Raw genomic sequence first — 20,828 nt, 5'->3', positions numbered from 1 at the left:
AAAATGTTCAGCATCGAGTTGTTTCTGACGAAGCTCAATGTCTTCGGCACAATGCCACTTTGGTTCTAAAAGGGAAAGTTCTTCCCAAAGTTCGGACAACCCATTATAATATTCACGAATAGTTTTGTCTCCTTGTGTCATCATTCAAACTTTTTCTTGGAGGTTGCACACGTGTGCAATATCTTTAAGGAAATACATATTCTTAAGGTATTCCCATGACTTATCGGCATGATCAAATTTGGCAAAACTTGAGCATTTTTTAATGTCAACGCTATTGATAAGTCATGACATTATCTTCGCATGAGATATTCTTTATTCTTTTCATTTCTTCTCGTATGAGGCAAGAGCCTTGATTTTCTCATCTTCCGATAGAGGGACATCTTTATCTCCCTCCTTTTTAGTAAGAGATAGCTTGGGTTCTGAATCGGAACCATCCACAATCCCCCATAGGCCTTTTCCCCATATATGGTGCTTCATGATTGAAGCCCATATTACATAGTTCGTATCGCTTAGTTTCATAGACATGATGGTGACTTTATCATTGTCATCCATTGATTATAAGGAGAGAAGAAAAAGGAATAGAAGAGAAACAAGAAGAGAAATGAAAAAGAAAGAAGAAAATACAATACAACAAGAGATGAAATCTTTCCCAATGAAGTGATAAAACACTTCTCTTCAAGTGGTGAACGCTTTTGCAAACGGGCACGAAAACCGAGGCAGCTTTCCCTCAAGATCTAGTACTTCCGCAGCTTTGATACTATGAAATGAAATAGGAATCTTCGAAACACAAGCTTAGATTCTCAAGGAAAAGTGTCAAGAATGACACTAAAGCATAACCCTTAAAAAGGGTATAACTGAAAATAAAATAAAAATAAAAAGGTATTCTTTATTGATATGAAAAACCAATTGCTTAAGAAGCATTGGAATTAAAATACAAGAGGGGCTGCACCCCTTTATATATACAGCTGAAAGAGGACATAATAGAGCTGTTGGACTGTGCCCAACAGCTCTAATGCTAGTCAAGTCTGAACAGAACTTGACTAGCAACTGTCATTCTAGTTCAAACTGAACTAGATGACATAAAGACAAAATAAAAATAAAGAAAAAAAGTTACAGAAAAGAAAGAAATAAAAAATCTATTTATATATATAATAATATAATATTATTATATATGTACAGTTTTACATTTTAACAACTTCATCTGCCAGCAAGTTGATGTAACTCATTAACTCCATGAAGGCACTATTTTTTCTTTTTGAAGATGACAAAACAGTGTGATCAAGTCATCCAGAACCATTTCACAAGTTTATGAGACAATTATAGAATATGTGAGTGGCTCCAGAGTTAAATAAACCATCCACCATGTGTTATATAATATGTATTTCTATCTCATTTCATTCATAGGTTGCTCAGATGGATCGGATAGATCTTTTCGTATAGAAAATATAGAAAGAAGTCTGTTGATATTGGTTTGGTTGACACAGTATATAAGGCATGTTATACTGCTGAATAACAAGCCTTCCGTTATCCATTTATAGATAATCTGTGTGCTTGGGAGCTCATGATGATTGAGTAAACCAAGATCTCACAATGACTGCAATTTAGAGAGGTGCAAAAGCACAATCCTACAGGATAACCAGCACTGCAAATAATTTTTATATTGGATGACTCTGTTTTGATGATCCCTACCCTACAGAACACTACTTTTATATTTATTATTGCCTTTGTTGTAAGCTCGGGAATAACACCAGGTGGGATTTCACCTGAGACCCTTTGGCTAAGATAGGCAACTTCACCAAAATAGCAGCCTCACTCAACCAATGACTTGACCATATTTCTGAAAATCCTTTGTACACAGTTGTAGAAACATGTCAAGACAGAGCTTAATGGTGAAAAAACTCTCAACCACTGGTAATTGGGAAAGAGATATTTATAGAAGTGCCTCATATACTGTGTGCTGCATATTCATTACAGGAGATGTGAACTGTTATTCCTAAGGATTTTAGCAAAAGCAGAGCAAAAAGGCATCCATACAATTGCTCTACAATGCAGCAATGACTCGAATATTTATAGCACAAACAGAGCTGCAGATGTTTCATCACTGCAGATATAAGCCCCTCATCTTGAGGCTGTCATTTCCATGAGTTTGATAAGCCTGGCATCCTACCTTGCACAAGTTGGATTAGCAGATGACTAAGTAATTTGGTTACAAAGAAAGCGTAGAGTATCACCATGGATAAGTTGGCCAACAAATATTTCACAAACCTGGACAATTTTTAGTTATACAGTGACCCCCAAAACTCGTAAAATCAATTGCAGAAACGTGGTTATTCAACAAAGGAATTGAAAATATTGTGTCAAATTTAGGTGCACGATTATGCTAACCTGAATTATTGCTTTAGGATTTTTCACTATTTGTTTGGTTCAGATCAAGATCAAGTCTTCAACTGTTAATTCTGAAGTAATTAGACTAGGGTATAATTTTGCATGAAACAACAATTATTTAGGCAGAAGTGTTCAGAGCAAGTCTTGCAAATTGTAAACTATCACAGATTTGAACAGAACCCGCTTATGCCACTTAAAAAGAAGCAAGCGGGAAATATCATGCTGAACCATTTTGAGCACTTGAAAGAACCCATTCAAGCATTTTCGCATTCAGTCATCCAAAAAATTGAATGGCAGCGAAGAATACAATGTCCTTGACTATCCCATCATTTCCAGATAAGGGCATGTTTTGACACCCATGCTTACCCAGAATCAGGGTCCATAAAGCTACTGCCCTGATTATCCAAGTTTTTCTAGACAAGGGAGCATATCAAAGAACCCCTAAAGGATGGATCTTGCAGACAAATGAATACTGAAAATACTGAAACAAATGATCTCTACAAGATGAAATTTATGATGCATTAAAAAATGCAACACCAAATACAATACAAATTCTAACAACCAAGTTCCTCCCATACCATGATTTGGTTTCCTGGATCACGTGGAACAAAATCCAGGCATTTCTAGATCACAAATCTTCTGATCTCAATCATCCTCTTGTTCCAAATCCCAGACTCTGCAAGACCATGGAGGACTCAGTGAGGCACATAATAATGAAAACGATGAAAAATATCTCCTTAAGGATGTGTTTGGATTCACCCACTAATGCAGTAAGAGCTTGATATTAACACTATTCCACAAGGGTGTGACCAAAACAACCACTTCAAGTTAAAGAAAAGAACATGGCCAGTGACCACACACACACACAGAGATTGATCTTGAGGCAGCGCAAAAAGAGGGCTTGGATAAAAATGGTAAAGCCTTGCAAATGAGGAGAGTTCAAAGAGTTATCAGATGGAAACGAAATAAGGGATAATAGACAAGTGTGTGTGCTACAAAACCACATTTGAAATTGAGAAAAGATCTGATAGAAGGGGAAATTTTACATAGGAAAAGTTTTCGTATCAAAATTTATTTTTACAAAAAAAGTTCTCTAGGCTTTCCAAAAGAAAACTTCTGCTAGGGTTTTTCTCCTCCAGCATCCCTCTGTGTGATCTTGTCAGACGTGCTGACTGGGATTCTAACTGCCAAGTTCACCCCCTCCTGACAGTTGCTTCCCTTCATTGGAACGTGAAGCTGGGTGGAAACAACAGAACGCTCCCTTGCTATTGCTGCAGGGTTGAGTGCCGTGTCTAGGGTTGTCAATGGGTCAGGTTTGGTTTGGACTCAGGTGAAACCAAACCCAGACCTGATTTGAGATTATGGTGCCAGGTCGGAACCCAGGTCTAATCGGACTCACCATAAGATAAACCATGCCCGAATCCTATAACCAAACCTGGACCATGCCTAGGGGTGGCAAAATCTGACACGACCCGCCAACCCGCTTCTTAGCCAGGTTCGGGTTTGGCTTAAACGGGTTTGTGTCGTAAACGGGTCGACCCGCCTAACCTGTTTATTAAACGGGTCGGGTTCGTGTTAGGGGTATGCCAACCCGCCAACCCGGCTGACCCGTTTAATAAACGGGTTAGGCGGGCGGGTCAACCCGTTTACCCGTACCCGACCCGTCAACCCGTTTACCCGACCCGCCCGCCAACCCGTTTACTCGTACCCACCCTGCCAATCCGTTTACCCGACCCGACCCATTTATTAAACAGGTTAACCGTGTCGTGTCGGGTTACCCGTTTAATAAATGGGTCGGGTTCGTGTTTGTCACAGCCAACCAGTTTAATAAACGGGTCGGGTTCGTGTTGATGTATGCTGACCCGCCAACCCGACCCGATGGCCACCCCTAACCATGCCCAGTAAAATAATATTTTTAAATTTTTTTTTACATTGGAAATTGTGGATTAGTTGGAACTCGGGTTGGGCTCGGGTCTGGTATGAAATTTCACAAACCATAGGCAGATCCATATATTAATCAGACCCTTCGAGTCCGACCCAGATTCTAATCGAACCTTCTTGTTTATCACCAAAGCTTAACCCTTCAGGGTATGGTACAGGTCTAATCAAACCTTACTTATTAACACCCCTAGGCAGATCTAGAGGTGGAGCAATAGCCACCTATGGAGGAGGCGTCTTATTGTGGAGGTGACGATGCAACCAGTCATCACAATGTTCATCATGCTGAAAAGGTTAGGACGGTAGGCTGCCAAGAAAGACCTCTTCGATCCTTGGCGCAAATCATGAGTTATGCGGTGATTCAACCCAACCTTGATTTGCCTCCCCTTGATGATGGAGGCAAGAAATCGATACATATCCCGCAGGACTTTTATGACGAGAAGAGGAAATCTTTATCGCATTGTCTGGTCTATAAGTGGGATATAAAGCCAATGGAGCGTGAATATTATATCTCAGAATTGTGTAATATCGCAGAATTGTGTAACAGGTGGAAACTGAACTTGAAACCAGTTTTCTCAGAACACAAAATATATACGTGACAATCCTATACCACATATAAAAAGGACTGAGACGTCTATGACAAGAATCAAAGGGACTAATTCAAGATCACATACTGCCCTTATCAATTAGAAATGAGAATGCAGCACAAAATTGCATCTATTATGCCAGGTATGTAGAGCTTATAGCTAAAATGCCAATAAAAATGTGATGATCATGACCATTTTCTGTAATATCAAAACAAAAAAAAATATTTTGGTTTGGGCCGGATCCGGATCCGACCCGGGCCACCGCCCCTCGCTGTCATTAAAAGACAGCGAGGCAGGCGGGAGGAGGGTTACGAAACCCCCCTCACCGCCACTCGCTCTCTGTCTCTCCGTTTCTCTCTCTCGCTTGTTCACGGTCATCGACGCCGGCGACCCCCGACAGTCGCCGCCGCCGACATCGGCGACCCCCCCCCCTTTCCTTCCGGCGAGCTCCTCTTCGGCGAGCTTCCTCCGAAAACCCCCTGGTACACCATCGCTTCCTCTTTCTCCCTCTTTTCCCTCTCCGTCTCTTCTCTCTCTCCCTCACTTCTCTGTGTGGCCACGGGAGGGGTCAAACCCCCTCTCTGTGCCCCCTTTTTGCAGGAGAGGGGCCCGACACCCCTCCCTGCTCTCCGTTATGGTAGGGGAGAGGGCTGAGCCTCCTCCCTTCTTCCGTTACGGCAGGGGAGGGGTTGAGCCCCCTCCTTGCTTCCGTTACGGTAGGGGAGGGGCCGAGCCCCTCCTCCCTGCCCCTTTTAGTTGCGCCAGCAGGGGCCATTGGCCCCTGCCTTTCCGTGTGCTAGCAAGGGCCGATGGGCCCCTGCCTTCCTTTTTGCGAGCCAGCAGGGGCTTAAGGCCCCTGCCTTTCTTGTTGCCAGCAGGGGCCGATGGGCCTCTGCCTCTCTTTTTGCCAGCCAGCAGGGGATTATCGCCCCTGCTTTTCTGTTTGCCAGTAGGGGCCATCGGCCCCTGCCTTTCTTTTGTTGCCAGTTGGGGCCGATGGGCCCCTGTCTTTCTTTTTGCCAGCAGGGGCCATCAGCCCCTGCCTTTCTTTTTGTTGCCAGCAGGGGTCGATGGCCCCCTGCCCTTTGTGCGCGAGCCTATACCCTTGGCCGGCAGGCCCGGGAAATCTTTGGAAGCTACATCGTGATGGAGACAGATCATTACAATTGTTGGTCTCCAACGAGGAATTCCTAGTAGCGTGAGTCATCTGCTCGCATGGGCTACATCCCTCTTTTGGCAGCTAGAGTCTTTTGATGCTGCCCCATCTTCTTTTCGAGTCAATTGGGACGGTTGGCCCCAACCCTATGTATCGGAAAAGTCGAGTCTTTGCCTTGCTTTTGCTTTTGTCAGAGTTTGCTTGTTAATATCACATATTTGCAGCTACGACGGATCCCACTCGCGCTCCGCTACCCGAGCCGTCAATCATGTACGTCTGCAGACGTTAGCAAGCTCGTAACCCTCCAAGGTAGGGGAAAATTGCACGGAAGACTTGGATAATTGAATTAAGTTCAATTGAACTAAAAACGACCATTGAATGAATATATATATATATATATACAAATATATATATATATATATATATATATATATATATATATATATATATATATATATATATATATTTATACGAGTATCCACTTCACTAAAGGATGCGGTTTCGCAATCCTTGCCCTTTACCTTGCCGTTGCGCTCTGCGCTTAGGCTCTTGCTTTTGCATATGTGTTGGTATTGCTTTGCTATTGCAGATGACGTGCAGGTTCTTCCTCTTTGCAGATGCCTTAAGGGCATCCTCGTCGAGGATGCAAGGAGCATTTACCACTCTCCCTCTTGCGACAGGAGTTTAGTCAGGAACGAGCGAACTTCTTAGCGGGTGTTCTGTTGAGAAACTCGTATCCCGTCTATCGAGGCCGGTATCGAGTAATGCAAGACATGTAGATACCCCGATAGCGGATGTGATTCGAGATAATCACATGCATCATGTTGGCACAAGGTACTGCTGTTTCAAAAGATAGAGTAAAGTTGATAAACTTTACATCTTTGTGAAACACTCCTGTCGAGGCTTCTATTGAGGAGCTAGACCCCCTTTATCCTAGAGTACTTGTAGTCGTGCACGACACATCTAGTACTGCGATGATCGGATGAGACGGTCGTGCGACCTCGAACAATGCTAAATGCAAACTGTTGTAATCACATAAATGGCCTCACATTCGCCTTCACACGCAAGATGCTCGAGTGGTTTAAAGACCACAACATAGAATAGGTCGTTAGTTAAGCAACCCCTAACGCACCCATTCGCTTCTGGTTGTCTGTCAAGGGAGAGGACAGATCGGTACAAAAACTCCAATGGACAGGTTGTTAACAACCACCCCACGGGCAAAGATTCGGCCTCCCCAGTCATTGGAGTTAGGGGAAAGGGGCTACAATAGTTAGCTCAACACTTCTGCAGAAGTTGGATGCATCCGTGGGACTGCTTTTTAGCCTCTGGGGAATCCTCTCTCTGCTAAAGTCGTCCCCTTTGGAGCGGACTCAACTAGCTATTCGGGTTATTGAAAATACATAAAATAATAGACGCCCGAACTAGTCTCAGTTGTTTCTATGTTTTGCCTACGCGTACCCGTAGACCAGTAATATCGGAACATAAAGTCTGTTCACTTTGGTTGCTGGGCCGTGAGACTCGCCTGCACTACCGACTCGCTTGCACCAGCGACTCGCTTGCACTACTGATTCGCTTGCACTACTGATTCGTTGCACTACCGATTCGCTGCACTACTGACTCGCTTGCACTACTTATTCGCTTGCACTACTTACGCGTTTGCACTAGTTATCTGCATGCATTGCTTACCTGTTTAACTGCATATTTGCTTTAAACTGCGTAACCTACTGAATTAAATTACATAATTCAGTTCCTTGTAGTCTCTTTTGTGCACCTACTAGTTTTTCGCGAAACTAACCCATTCTATGGGTACAGTTGATGATTAGGTACACCACAGGCGATGGCGCGATGGCAAGATGGCTCCAAGACGTTCTTCTTCCTGCTCTTAGCTCGCGTCCTATTGTTTGGGGTTTTGTAACAGATTTTCCTTGGGATATCTGAATTTTGTACTATTTGGAGAACTTCTTAAATGAAAGTGGCTTTTCCAAGTGTTTGCAAGTAGCATGTGTTGTGCGTTTTGGTTCTTTTAGCTAACGCGCTCAAAGTTGTCAGCTTGCCTTTTTGAAATGAATAAAAGTATAGTCTTTCGCTGATTTCGTAAACCATCTCTGAGATGAAGAGATTCCTTTTTAGTCTCTTGTCTGTTTTTTTTTCGAAAGGTTTGCAAGCTTGAAATTTTGGAGTGTTACAACTTGGTATCAGAGCTAAAGGAAGTAAGGATTCTTGACCATTGAGCATCCGCATCGCGCTGTGAGTATACTTTTCCTCTTGCTTAGTAGGTGCACAAGGCATTGTTAAGTTAAGTGGCTTGACACGTTTTATGTATGTATCAGCATTGCTGGGGTTACATAAACTACTCATGTTAAATATGAATAGTACTTATGTTTTTTCTTGTTTTGAGCTTCCTAAAATTTCTAATTATGGGTATTCCTTGTTTACTCCAAGGATGGCAAGGAACTCGAACGAAGGGTCTGCTGACGAATGGTCAAATCAGCGGGGATTCGTGATGGATTCCCTAGGTTCCCTGGCAGCGGCTATGTGAGACCAAATTCGTTCTCAAAGGGAACCAGCGCCCGTTCCTGAGCCGATCCCTCATACCGCAGTGACGTATGAGAAATTTTTGAAGCTTGATCCCCCGACCTTCGACGGCAAGCCCGACCCAGACATGGCCGATAGCTGGGTGAAGGAGGTGGAACGAGTGTTCGAGGTCTTGTCAGTGCCCGATGACAAGAAGACGCTATTCGGGACCTTCAGGCTGAAGGGGAATGCCCGCAGTTGGTGGGACATGGCGCGGGGTGTGTAGTTTTCGGGGATTTCGCCCATTCCTTGGGAAGCTTTCAGAAAGGCTTTCTTGGGGAACTACTTCCCGCCTCACGCAAGGGAGAAGAAGAAGGTGGAGTTCTTGGAGCTCTGTCAGGGCAATTCGAGTTTGACGGATTACATTGCCAAATTCCAGAGTTTGAAACCCTACTGCCCTAACCTGTTCGCGGATGATCGCGAGCGAGCAGGAAAGTTTGTTCGGGGGCTGAAGGAGGGACTCATGCATCGGGTTCTAACGAGCATGCCCTCGACCTTCTCTGCGGCAGTTGTTGCCGCCACCGTTCTGAGTGAAGCATGGGAGCGCACTAAGAGTGCTCAGGGCAGAAGGCCACCCCCTACGGGTGGTGAGCCGAAGACACCTTCCGGCGACCCAGGCAAACGACTGTTCCTTCCTGTAAAGAGCGAAGGAGGAAGGAAACGATATCCTCCTTCGAAGCGTCAGCGGCCACAGGGCAACCCTCCAGCCAGGCAACAGGCTGGCAGCGTATGCCCCAGATGCCAGCGATCTCACTTTGGGCAGGCGTGCCCGCTCGACACAGACGGATGCCTGTATTGTGGCAAGATGGGCCACTACGTCCGTGATTGCCGCAAAAAGGCGGCTGATGATTCCAGGCAGACCAGCGGAGCACCTTTGCTCCCTCGGCCACCACTGCCGCAACAGCAGTATCAGTCGCCACCACCACAGATGAGCGGTCAAAGGAGGGCGCCGGGACGCGTCTACTCAGCCAAGGCTGAGCAGTTGACCAAGGGCGACCTAGTGCAAGGTACCCTTTTTGTCGCTAACCAAGCGGCTTTTGTGCTTTTTGATTGTGGTGCCACACACTCTTTTGTTTCGGTAAATTTTGTCGAGTGCTTGCACATACCTGTAAAACCCTTGCATAATACACTTGAAGTGTATAACCTGATTGGGAAAAATACCATTTGTGCGGCCTACGTACCAGAGTTGGACGTAGTCTTAGCAGATCGGCATTTACCGGCTTGTGCTATTCTGCTAGTGATGACAGAATTTGACGCCATCCTAGGCATGGATTGGCTGCACAAGTATCATGCCAAGATTTTCTGCCGAGATAGCATGATTGTTTTATCTCCACCAGGAATGCCCAAGATGGAATTCAAGATCGTGAAACCCGTTCGGGCGAGCAAGTTGATTTCGTCGTTGAAGGCGCAGAGCTACCTGAGGAAGGGATGCACTGCCTTTTTGGTCAGTCTCATCCAGTCCGGGCCAACGCGAGTCCCGATGGGAGACTTGGAGATTGTTCGAGATTTTCCAGACGTCTTCCCGGAGGAACTGCCAGGCCTTCCTCCACCTCGCGAGGTGCAGTTCAGCATCGAGTTGCTGCCGGGTACTGCGCCAATTTCTAAGGCTCCATATCGGATGGCGCCAGCCGAGCTCGCAGAGCTCAAGAAGCAGTTGCAGGAGTTGATGGATCAGGGATTCATTCACCCCAGTGTCTCGCCCTGGGGAGCTCCCGTCTTGTTCGTGAAAAAGAAGGACGGATCATTGCGGTTGTGCATCGATTATCGGATGCTTAACCAGGCGACAATAAAGAATAAGTACCCGTTTCCATGCATCGAGGATCTGTTCGATCAGTTGCAGAGGGCCAGGATCTTCTCAAAGATCGACCTTAGATCTGGGTACCATCAACTCAGAATTAAGGGAGATGATATCTCCAAGACGGCCTTCCGGACCAAGTATGGGCATTATGAATTTACGGTCATGCCCTTTGGACTCACTAACGCTCCTGCAGCGTTCATGGATCTCATGAATAGGGTGTTCAAACCCTTTTTGGACACCTTCGTGATCGTGTTCATCGACAACATCTTGGTGTATTCAGATAGCTGGGAGCAACATCGTGAGCACTTGAGAGTTATTCTCGAAACCTTGCGAAAGGAGCGGTTGTTCGCTAAGTACTCTAAGTGTGAGTTTTGGCTCGAGGAGATCATGTTTTTGGGACATGTCATCTCCAAGGAAGGTGTGTCCGTGGATCCAGCGAAAGTCGAGGCTGTACTCAGTTGGCAGCAACCGAGGAATGTTCGTGACATTCAGAGTTTTCTTGGATTAGCTGGGTATTACTGAAGATTTATCCAGGACTTTTCTAAGATCTCTCTACCCTTGATGCAGCTCCTGAAGAAAGAAGCTAAGTTCGTGTGGGACGACATGTGTGAGAGCAGTTTTCAAGTGTTGAAGGAACGTCTTATGACTACTCCTATTTTGGCCTTACCTTCGGGTCATGGCGGCTTCGTGATTTACACAGACGCTTCCGAGACAGGTTTGGGTTGCGTCTTAATGCAGAACGATAGAGTGATCGCCTATGCATCGCGCCAACTTAAAATACATGAGAAGAATTACCCGACTCATGATTTGGAGTTAGCAGCGGTGGTCTTCGCATTGAAGATATGGCGGCACTATTTGTATGGGGAGCGGTTCGAGGCTTTTACAGATCATAAGAGCCTAAAATATTTGTTCTCGCAGAAGGAGCTGAATATGAGGCAGCGACGTTGGCTGGAATTCCTCAAGGATTACGACTTTACCTTGTCCTACCACCCAGGAAAAGCGAACATTGTGGCCGACGCTCTGAGCCGCAAGTCTCCCAGCGTTTCCGTAAACTTGTTATTTGCGGGGTGGAAGCTGATCGAGGATCTGATATCGTGGGAACCGTTTGCGGTCACTCCAGTTTCGATCAGTCTTTCCAGCATGGTAGCTCAGCCTGAGCTATTGTCAAAGATCTTTGTCAGTCAGAAGATCGATGCGTAGTACGAAAAGCTGAAGGCTCTAGCGCAGTGGGCCGATACCCCCTTCCGACTGAGTGAGGAAGGAGGTGTATGGCGTAAGGATCGTCTCTGGGTGCCAGAAGATCCTTTTTTGAGAGATGAGATTCTCGCTGAGGCCCACAAGTCCAAGTACACGATCCACCCGGGCGGCACAAAGATGTTCAAAGATTTGCAGCGCAGATATTGGTGGAACGGAATGAAGCGGGACGTAGCCGAGTACGTTTCAAAGTGCTTGACTTGCCAACAGGTTAAGATCGAGCACCAACGACCAGGCGGAGTGATGCAGCAAATGGAGATTCCACAATGGAAGTGGGAGGACATCACGATGGACTTCATCGTCGGTTTGCCGAGGACGCGGAGGAAACACGATGCGATTTGGGTGATCGTGGATCGACTCACTAAATTGGCGCATTTCCTCCCTATACGGCTCAGTCAGTCACTGGACAGCTTGGCAGACCTCTATGTCAGGGAGATTGTGAGATTGCACGGTGTTCCTGTGTCAATCATCTCCGATCGTGACCCGAGGTTCACCTCCAGGTTTTGGGGGCAGCTGCAGTTGGCCTTGGGCACAAAGCTAAAGTTCAGCATTGCCTTCCACCCTCAGACTGATGGACAATCTGAACGCACGATTCAGACTTTGGAGGACATGCTGCGAGCGTGCATGTTAGACTGGAGGGGAGAATGAGACTCTCATACTGGGTTGGCAGAATTCGCGTACAATAATAGTTACCATGCCAGTATCGGTATGGCCCCTTACGAAGCCTTGTACGGGAAGCCTTGTCGACCACCCGTTTACTGGGATGAGGTTGGTGAACGGATGCTAGATTCACCTATAGTGCTACAACACTATACTCAGCAAGTGCAGATGATCAGGGAACGTCTGCGTACCGCGCAAAGTCGGCAGAAGTGTTACGCCGATCGTCGACATAGAGAGCTCGTGTTCTCAACAGAAGATATGGTTTTTGTTAAGGTATCTCCTACCAAGAGCGTCTTCCGGTTCGGGAAAAAGGGAAAGTTGAGTTCGCGATTCGTCGGACCTTTTGAGATCCTGGATCGGATCGACGAGGCGGCTTACCGCGTTGCGCTGCCTCCTCAGTACGCTCAGATTCACAACGTCTTTCACGTATCCATGCTGAGAAGATATGTTCACGACCCATCGCACATCATTCATTATGATGATGTGGATATCCAAAAGGACTTGACGTTCGAGGAAAGACCAGTGGCAATCGTTGATCGTCGAGACCAAGTGCTCAGATCGAAGACGATTTCTCTTGTAAAAGTACGTTGGCAACACCATGGAATTAGTGATTGTACATGGGAGCTTGAGTCGGATATCAGGGATAAATACCCTGACTTGTATTTTGACCAATTTATGCTATAGAAATTTCGCGGACAAAATTATTTTAAGGAGGGTAGGATGTAATATCAAAAAAAAAAAAAATTGGTTTGGGCCGGATCGGGATCCGACCCGGACCCGACCCGGGCCATCGCCCCTCGCTGTCATTAAAAGACAGTGAGGCAGGCGGGAGGAGGGTTACGAAACCCCCCTCACCGCCACTCGCTCTCTCCGTTTCTCTCTCTCGCTCCTCCACGATCACCGACGCCGGCGACCCCCGACAGCCGCCGCCGCCGACATCGGCGACCCCCCCTTTCCTTCCGGCGAGCTCCTCTTCGGCGAGCTTCCTCCGAAAACCCCCTGGTACGCCATCGCTTCCTCTTTCTCCCTCTTTTCCCTCTCCGTCTCTTCTCTCTCTCTCCCTCACTTCTCTGTGTGGCCACAGGAGGGGTCAAACCCCCTCCCTGTGCCCCCTTTTTGCAGGGGAGGGGCCTGACACCCCTCCCTGCTCTCCGTTATGGTAGGGGAGAGGGCTGAGCCTCCTCCCTTCTTCTGTTACGGCAGGGGAGGGGCTGAGCCCCCTCCTTGCTTCCGTTACGGTAGGGGAGGGGCCGAGCCCCTCCTCCCTGTTCTTTGCTATGGCAGGGGAGGCGCCGAGCCCCTCCTCCCTGCCCCTTTTAGTTGCGCCAGCAGGGGCCATTGGCCCCTGCCTTTCCGTGTGCCAGCAGAGGCCGATGGGCCCCTGCCTTCCTTTTTGCGAGCCAGCAGGGGCTTAAGGCCCCTGCCTTTCTTGTTGCCAGCAGGGGCCGATGGGCCCCTGCCTCTCTTTTTGCCAGCCAGCAGGGGCTTATGGCCCCTGCTTTTCTGTTTGCCAGCAGGGGCCATCAGCCCCTGCCTTGTTTCCAGCAGGGGCCATCGGCCCCTGCCTTCTTGCCAGCAGGGGCCGATGGGCCCCTGTCTTTCTTTTGCCAGCAGGGGTCATCGGCCCCTGCCTTTCTTTTGTTGCCAGCTGGGGCCGATGGGCCCCTGTCTTTCTTTTTGCCATCAGGGGCCGGCCCCTGCCTTTCTTTTTGTTGCCAGTAGGGGCTGATGGCCCTCTGCCCTTTGTGCGCGAGCCTATACCCTTGGCCGACAGGCCCGAAAAATCTTTGGAAGCTACATCGTGATGGGGACAGATCATTACAATTGTTGGTCTCTAACGAGGAATTCCTAGTAGTGTGAGTCATCTGCTCGCATGCGCTACATCCCTCTTTTGGCAGCTAGAGTCTTTTGATCCTGCCCCATCTTCTTTTCGAGTCAATTGGGATGGTTGGCCCCAACCCTATGTATCGGAAAAGTCGAGTCTTTGCCTTGCTTTTGCTTTTGTCAGAGTTTGCTTGTTAATATCGCATATTTGCAGCTACGACGGATCCCACTCGCGCTCCGCGACCCGAGCCGTCAATCGTGTACGTCCGCAGACGTCAGCAAGCTCGTAACCCTCCAAGGTAGGGGAAAATTGCACGAAAGACTTGGATAATTGAATTAAGTTCAATTGAACTAAAAGCGACCATTGAATGAATATGTATATATATATATATATATATATATATATATATATATATATATATTTATACGAGTATCCACTTCACTCAAGGATGCGGTTTCGCAATCCTTGCCCTTTACCTTGTCGTCGCGCTCTGCGCCTAGGCTCTTGCTTTTGCATATGTGTTGGTATTGCCTTGCTATTGCAGATGACGTGCAGGTTCTTGCTCTTTGCGGATGCCTTAATGGCATCCTCGTGGAGGATGCAAGGAGCATTTACCACTCTCCCTCTTGCGACAAGAGTTTAGTCAGGAACGAGCGAACTTCTTAGCGGGTGTTCTGTTGAGAAACCCGTATCCCATCTATCGAGGCCGGTATCGAGTCATGCGAGACATGTAGATACCCCGATAGCGGATGTGATTCAAGATAATCACATGCATCATGTTGGCACAAGGTACTACTGTTTCAAAAGATAGAGTAAAGTTGATAAACTTTACATCTTTGTGAAACACTCCTGTCGAGGCTTCTATTGAGGAGCTATACCCCCTTTATCCTAGAGTACGTGTAGTCGTGCATGACACGTCTAGTACTGCAATGATCGGATGAGACGGTCGTGCGACCTCGAACAACGCTAAATGCAAACTGTTGTAATCACATAAATGGCCTCACATTTGCCTTCACAGGCAAGATGCTTGAGTGGTTTAAAGACCACAGCATAGAATGGGTCGTTAGTTAAGCAACCCCTAACGCACCCGTTTGCTTCTGGTTGTCTGTCAAGGGAGAGGACAGATCGGTACAAAAACTCTAATGGATAGGTTGTTAACAACCACCCCACGGGCAAAGATCCGGCCTCCCGAGTCATTGGAGTTAGGGGAAAGGGGCTACAATAGTTAGCTCAACACTTCTGCAGAAGTTGGATGCATCCGTGGCACTGCTTTTCAGCCTCTGGGGAATCCTCTCTCGGCTAAAGCCGTCCCCTTTGGAGCGGACTCAACTAGCTATTCGGGTTATTGAAAATACATAGAATAATAGACGCCCGAACTAGTCTCAGTTGTTTCTATGTTTTGCCTGCGCGTACCCGCAGGCCAGTAATATCGAAACATAAAGTTTGTTCACTTTGGTTGCTGGGCTGTGAGACTCGACTGCATTACCGACTCGCTTGCACCACCGACTTGCTTGCACTACTGATTCGCTTGCACTACTGATTCGCTGCACTACTGATTCGTTGCACTACTGATTTGCTATACTACTGATTCGTTGCACTAGCGATTCGCTGCACTACTGACTTGCTTGCACTACTTATTCGTTTGCACTACTTACTCGTTTGCACTAGTTATCTGCATGCATTGCTTACCTGTTTAACTGCATATTTGCTTTAAACTGCGTAACTTACTGAATTAAATTACATAATTCAGTTCCTTGTAGTCTCTCTTGTGCACCTGCTAGTTTTTCACGAAACTAACCCATTCTATGGGTACAGGTGATGATTAGGTACACCACAGGCGATGGCAAGATGGCTCCAAGACGTTCTTCTTCCTGCTCTTAGCTCGCGTCCTGTTGTTTGGGGTTTTGTAACGGATTTTCCTTGGGATATCCGAATTTTGTACTATTTGGAGAACTTCTTAAATGAAAGTGGTTTTTCCAAGTGTTTGCAAGTAGCATGTGTTGTGCGTTTTGGTTCTTTTAGCTAATGCGCTCAAAGTTGTCAGCTTGCCTTTTTGAAATGAATAAAAGTATAGTCTTCCGCTGATTTCGTAAACCATCTCTGAGATGAAGAGATTCCTTTTTAGTCTCTTGTCTGTTTTTTTTTCGAAAGGTTTGCAAGCTCAAAATTTTGGGGTGTTACATTTTCAGAGGGAAAATGCAAAGAGAATGAGACCAAATAAAATTGACGGACAAGATGCAAATAACATCCTCTTTTACAATTGCCAAACAAAATAACCGTAACAAATAGATCTAGAATCTGTTAGGTAGACGCCCTAATTCAAGATCACATAATGCACTTATCAATTGGAGATTAGAATTAGCTCAATTTTGAAGAATCTAACGTACCCCCAAGAGGAAAAGCAGGGAGAAACTAGAACGCACAATATCGACCGCCGATCCTCGAAAGCAAGGTTGTTGGTCGCCGTGGATCTCTGTTTCTCAGAGAGAGAGAGAGAGAGAGAGCGTTGGGTGCTGGTATCATTAAACAGGGAGGCGTGAGCAGCGCCGATGAGGACGGCCTTAAGCACACAAAACTTTTTCACATGAAATGTGCCTCAATCTGAAAACATTTTTCATATGAAAACTCTTTTTGTTTGTCAAAAGGTTTTATATTGGCAATTTCTACACCAAGGAACGTTTGAGGGACGGAAGAGTATGTCGTACCAATGTGGGCCCCGCGGTTACAGGCAGCGGACATAAATAGAAGGCACTGTTGTATCCCTTCTGCCTCACACGAGTCCCCATTTTCAGGAAAACAGAGTGTGACTCTATTGTCCAGGACAGTGTCACGTCCCATATATTTTATACATTAAACACGTAAATGGTGAGTCTGCTTCGCAGACAGCTCTTGGCAATGACACCGTGTTTTGTCTATTCTGTCCTAACCCTTTTTTGGACAATTACAAGGTGCCCTTGTCTTTGTCTAGTGTAGGCATCTAACATGTTAGAACACTACTATCCATTTGTCCCACATTTGATTCATCATTGTGAACAACTTGAATACAAATGTTAAAAACTTGATACTTTAACTAAAAAATTAATATTTTAAGCATAAATTTTTTTGAATATTATAACTCCCCAAAACTTTTAACCCAAAAATTTAGCTAGTTTTTTTTAAGTAATTGATGTAATCCCTCATTGATGGCATTGTTTCAACCCGACTAAGTATTAGAAGGCCCGCTTGAATACAAGCGTGATCATATATTAGCCTACTAGAACTAAATTTGAGAAAAAGGCAACCAAGAACAAAAAACTTATCTATAACTTCGCTCTAACAGGACTAAACTCTAGAAGGTCAGTTGGTGTGCAAACGCTAGCATTTAATATTCCAATAAAACTAAGTTCGATAAAGAGACAACAAAAAACAATAATGTTTTCATCAATAAAACCGATATATAGCGAAAATATTTTTTTTGGTTTTTGAGTTAACAATCTTAGTCGAGTTATAGGTATTTGAACATAACATTAGACTGAATCTAAATCCTATTTGAACTTGGGTCCATGTCCACTCATAATTTGATTTTAAGTAAAGAATCTGAATCCGAAACATAAAAGATATGATACGATTCATAAAGTATATTTCAAACTATTAATTAAGCAATCTTACCTCTCTGATTCCAAAATAAAATTGGCAATCCTAATAGCATCAAAATAAAATAGACAGTCTTCAAAGCATAACTAAATTATAAATCAAGTCTCGAGATTGAAAATTGATTAGTTTTTGGCACTGCTTGTCGCATCATGCCATTGTTCCAAAAACTACTCATTACCCAAATGATTAAAATATAGAGTCACACTCATTAAGTCTTAATAGGAACATATTAGCATTGTATACATGACTAAGAACACCCATAATCATACATTATTCAGGACATATGCATTGTAACATAATAATTAAAATGCTTCTGATTAGTATTTTTAATAATTTCTCTTGCATCAATTAGCAAAATTAAACACATAACCATGATCAAGCATACAAATCATTAGTTGCATGCTTTCAACACATAAATTCAAAATCTATGCACATTATAATAGTTTTAACCAAAGCCAATACCTAATCTCATGTATGACTTTTTTAGTAATTTTATATTTTAATTTAGTGTCATGCAATATTATGTAAAATATCCATGACTGAGTGTTTGCATTATTAGGACATGTTTTCAATACATGTTTAACACAAAACAAATGTGTACAAGTATAAGCTATTTGTTTCTCTTGATTACCACTCACATCAGGTACTCATAGAAAATCATACAGACAAAGTTTACCTCATAGGATGTTTATTATGCTATGTATTTTAATTTTTTAGGTGAATTACTGAATCAAATCCCTAAGTGGGCGCTTCACGATTGAGACTCTGCAAATGTTGTATAAACTAGGATGCATCTTATACTATTATAGCAGTCGTGAGACCTATGATATGTGACACATTGAGAGTCTAGACCTCCTACCACATGAGGATTAGAGACCAAGTGAGATGCCTCATTTTCATAAAAAATATCTTACGTAGTTACTCATGGATTATACCACCTACTATCTCCAAGGTAAGTCAAGCATTTTTTATAACATACACCTTCTTAAGGTGTACCCAGAATCCTAGGAGATTTTGTAACATACACCCTCCCAGTGTACCCAAAATCCATAAATATCAGATATCATACACCCTCCAAGTATACCTATAATGTGCCAAATAAGTAATCTTTATTAATAGCAATAGGTCAAGGCATATCTATATATCTTTTTTTTATATGTCATTTACAATTTGCCATTCATGACCATAGTGCCCTAAATACCCCCTTCTAAGGTAGCTCTCTCACATTTGTCTTTCTCGATGAAAGCAATAAATTGTGACAACACATGACAATCACATATCACATTCACATAGATAACTCATTCAGTTAAGCATGTTCATGAATTCATTTTTGAACCATTTGCTCAATTATTTTCTTATGAGCATCCATGTACACAATTATATTTTTTATGTTATTTGCACCATCACAACACATGATATACTTCTCATTAGCTTTTCAAACACAAGTCACATCTCATAACATACTTAACATCGTGACAACATTTTAATTATCATGATAACATATTCACATCATGCTTAGCATCATAATAATATTTTAATATCATGACAACATATTAATATCATGATACAACATATCAACATCACGCTTAACATCATGACATTACGTTAACATCATGCTTAACATTATAGAAGCATTCTAATATCATGACAATATATTAACATCATGCTTAACAACATATCATATCATGCTTAACATTAATTCATTATAGTAATGGTATTGCATATATTTCTATACACATAAATGATATTTCAAATAAGTTTTTGTGCATATCATTTTCCATTAGACACATGACAAGTTCAGAATTTTTGTGCACACAAACATACTATTCAAACTAATTTTTTTATAAAAATCTATGCATATTATTCAAACTGATTTTTTTGTGCATATATGCAGATCATTCAAACTAAATTTTTTGTACACATATGCACACTATTAAGTCTGAATTTTTTGTGTGTACACTATTAAAACTATTTTTTTTTTGCACATATACATATCATTCAAATTGAATTTTCTGTGTCTATATGCACGCCATTAAATATGAATTTTTTATGCACATATACACTGTTGAGGCTAAAATTTTTGTTCATATATGTACAACATTAAATTTGAAATTTATATGCACATATACAAGCCGTTGAAATAATTTTTTTTTTACATATAATCACTTCATTAAAATTGAAATTCTTGTACACATATGCACACTATTAAATTTAGAAGTTTTGTGCGCATATGCACACTATTAAATTTTAATTTATTGTGCACATGTGCTTATTATTAAATATGAAATTTTTGTATACATATACACATTATTAAATCTAAATTTTTTGTGCATATATGCAATATATAAAATTAGATTTCATGTGCACATAAACACTTTATAAAGTCGGATTTTATGTGCACATAAACCTCTGCATAAACAATTTATGTGCGCATAAATTTTATAACCAACAACATAATTTCAAATTTGTATAAACATAAATCTAGCATAATTATAATTTTATATTTGCATAAAACAAAAAATTCAATACAAATATAATTTTAGATTTGCATGAACCATAATTTCAATACATATATAAATTTCAGATTTGAAAAAAACTCAAATCCAACAATAATATAAATTAATATTTTTCATAAAACACTATTCCAACACATATAAATTTCAGATTTTAGAAAAAACTCAAATCCAATAATAATATAAATTCAAATTTGTATGAAACATCTATCCAATATACATATTTTAAAACTATACTAACACACAATAGTTAGAATGTACCCTACCTCATAAAAAATATTAGAATTCAACTATCAAAAAATTTCAAAAATTTTTAGAATAGAAAATCCTCAAAAAAATTGAAAATAGAACTCCTAAAAAAGCGTTGGAACGTAGAACTCCTCAAAAATATTGAAATGGATCTTCACCAAAATCGTTGGAGATGAAGCTCTCACCAAAATGTTGAAATCAAATATCCTTTAATATCATTAAGAATAAAACTTTTTCAAAATTGTTGGGTTGAAGC

The 20,828-nt window shown here is 43.1% G+C and overlaps 1 protein-coding gene across 3 annotated transcripts in view; it reads right to left on the bottom strand.

Moving 5' to 3' along the window:
• LOC149851207 (actin-related protein 2/3 complex subunit 3-like) overlaps positions 1–16,814 on the bottom strand; it is a 75,352-nt gene extending 58,538 nt beyond the window's left edge. The window contains exons 1-2 of one of the 3 annotated variants that reach the window (XM_090014142.1): positions 16,565–16,814; positions 2,964–3,061 (exon numbers count right to left, since the gene is read on the bottom strand). In XM_090014142.1, coding sequence (XP_089870268.1) covers positions 2,964–2,966 — 3 coding nt within the window. In that variant the 5' untranslated portion in view covers positions 2,967–3,061; positions 16,565–16,814. Of the gene's footprint in view, positions 1–2,963; positions 3,062–3,144; positions 3,458–16,564 lie in introns of those variants that run through there. The other 2 variants (XM_090014159.1, XM_090014151.1) reach the window with 2 other exon arrangements.
• Between the last annotated feature and the right edge of the window lie 4,014 nt (positions 16,815–20,828).

The sequence above is a fragment of the Nuphar pumila genome, chromosome 1 (assembly GCF_984573655.1).
Source record: "Nuphar pumila chromosome 1, dmNupPumi1.hap1.1, whole genome shotgun sequence".
In the NCBI taxonomy this organism is placed as follows: domain Eukaryota; kingdom Viridiplantae; phylum Streptophyta; class Magnoliopsida; order Nymphaeales; family Nymphaeaceae; genus Nuphar; species Nuphar pumila.
This window is presented reverse-complemented; position numbering and strand designations above follow the sequence as displayed.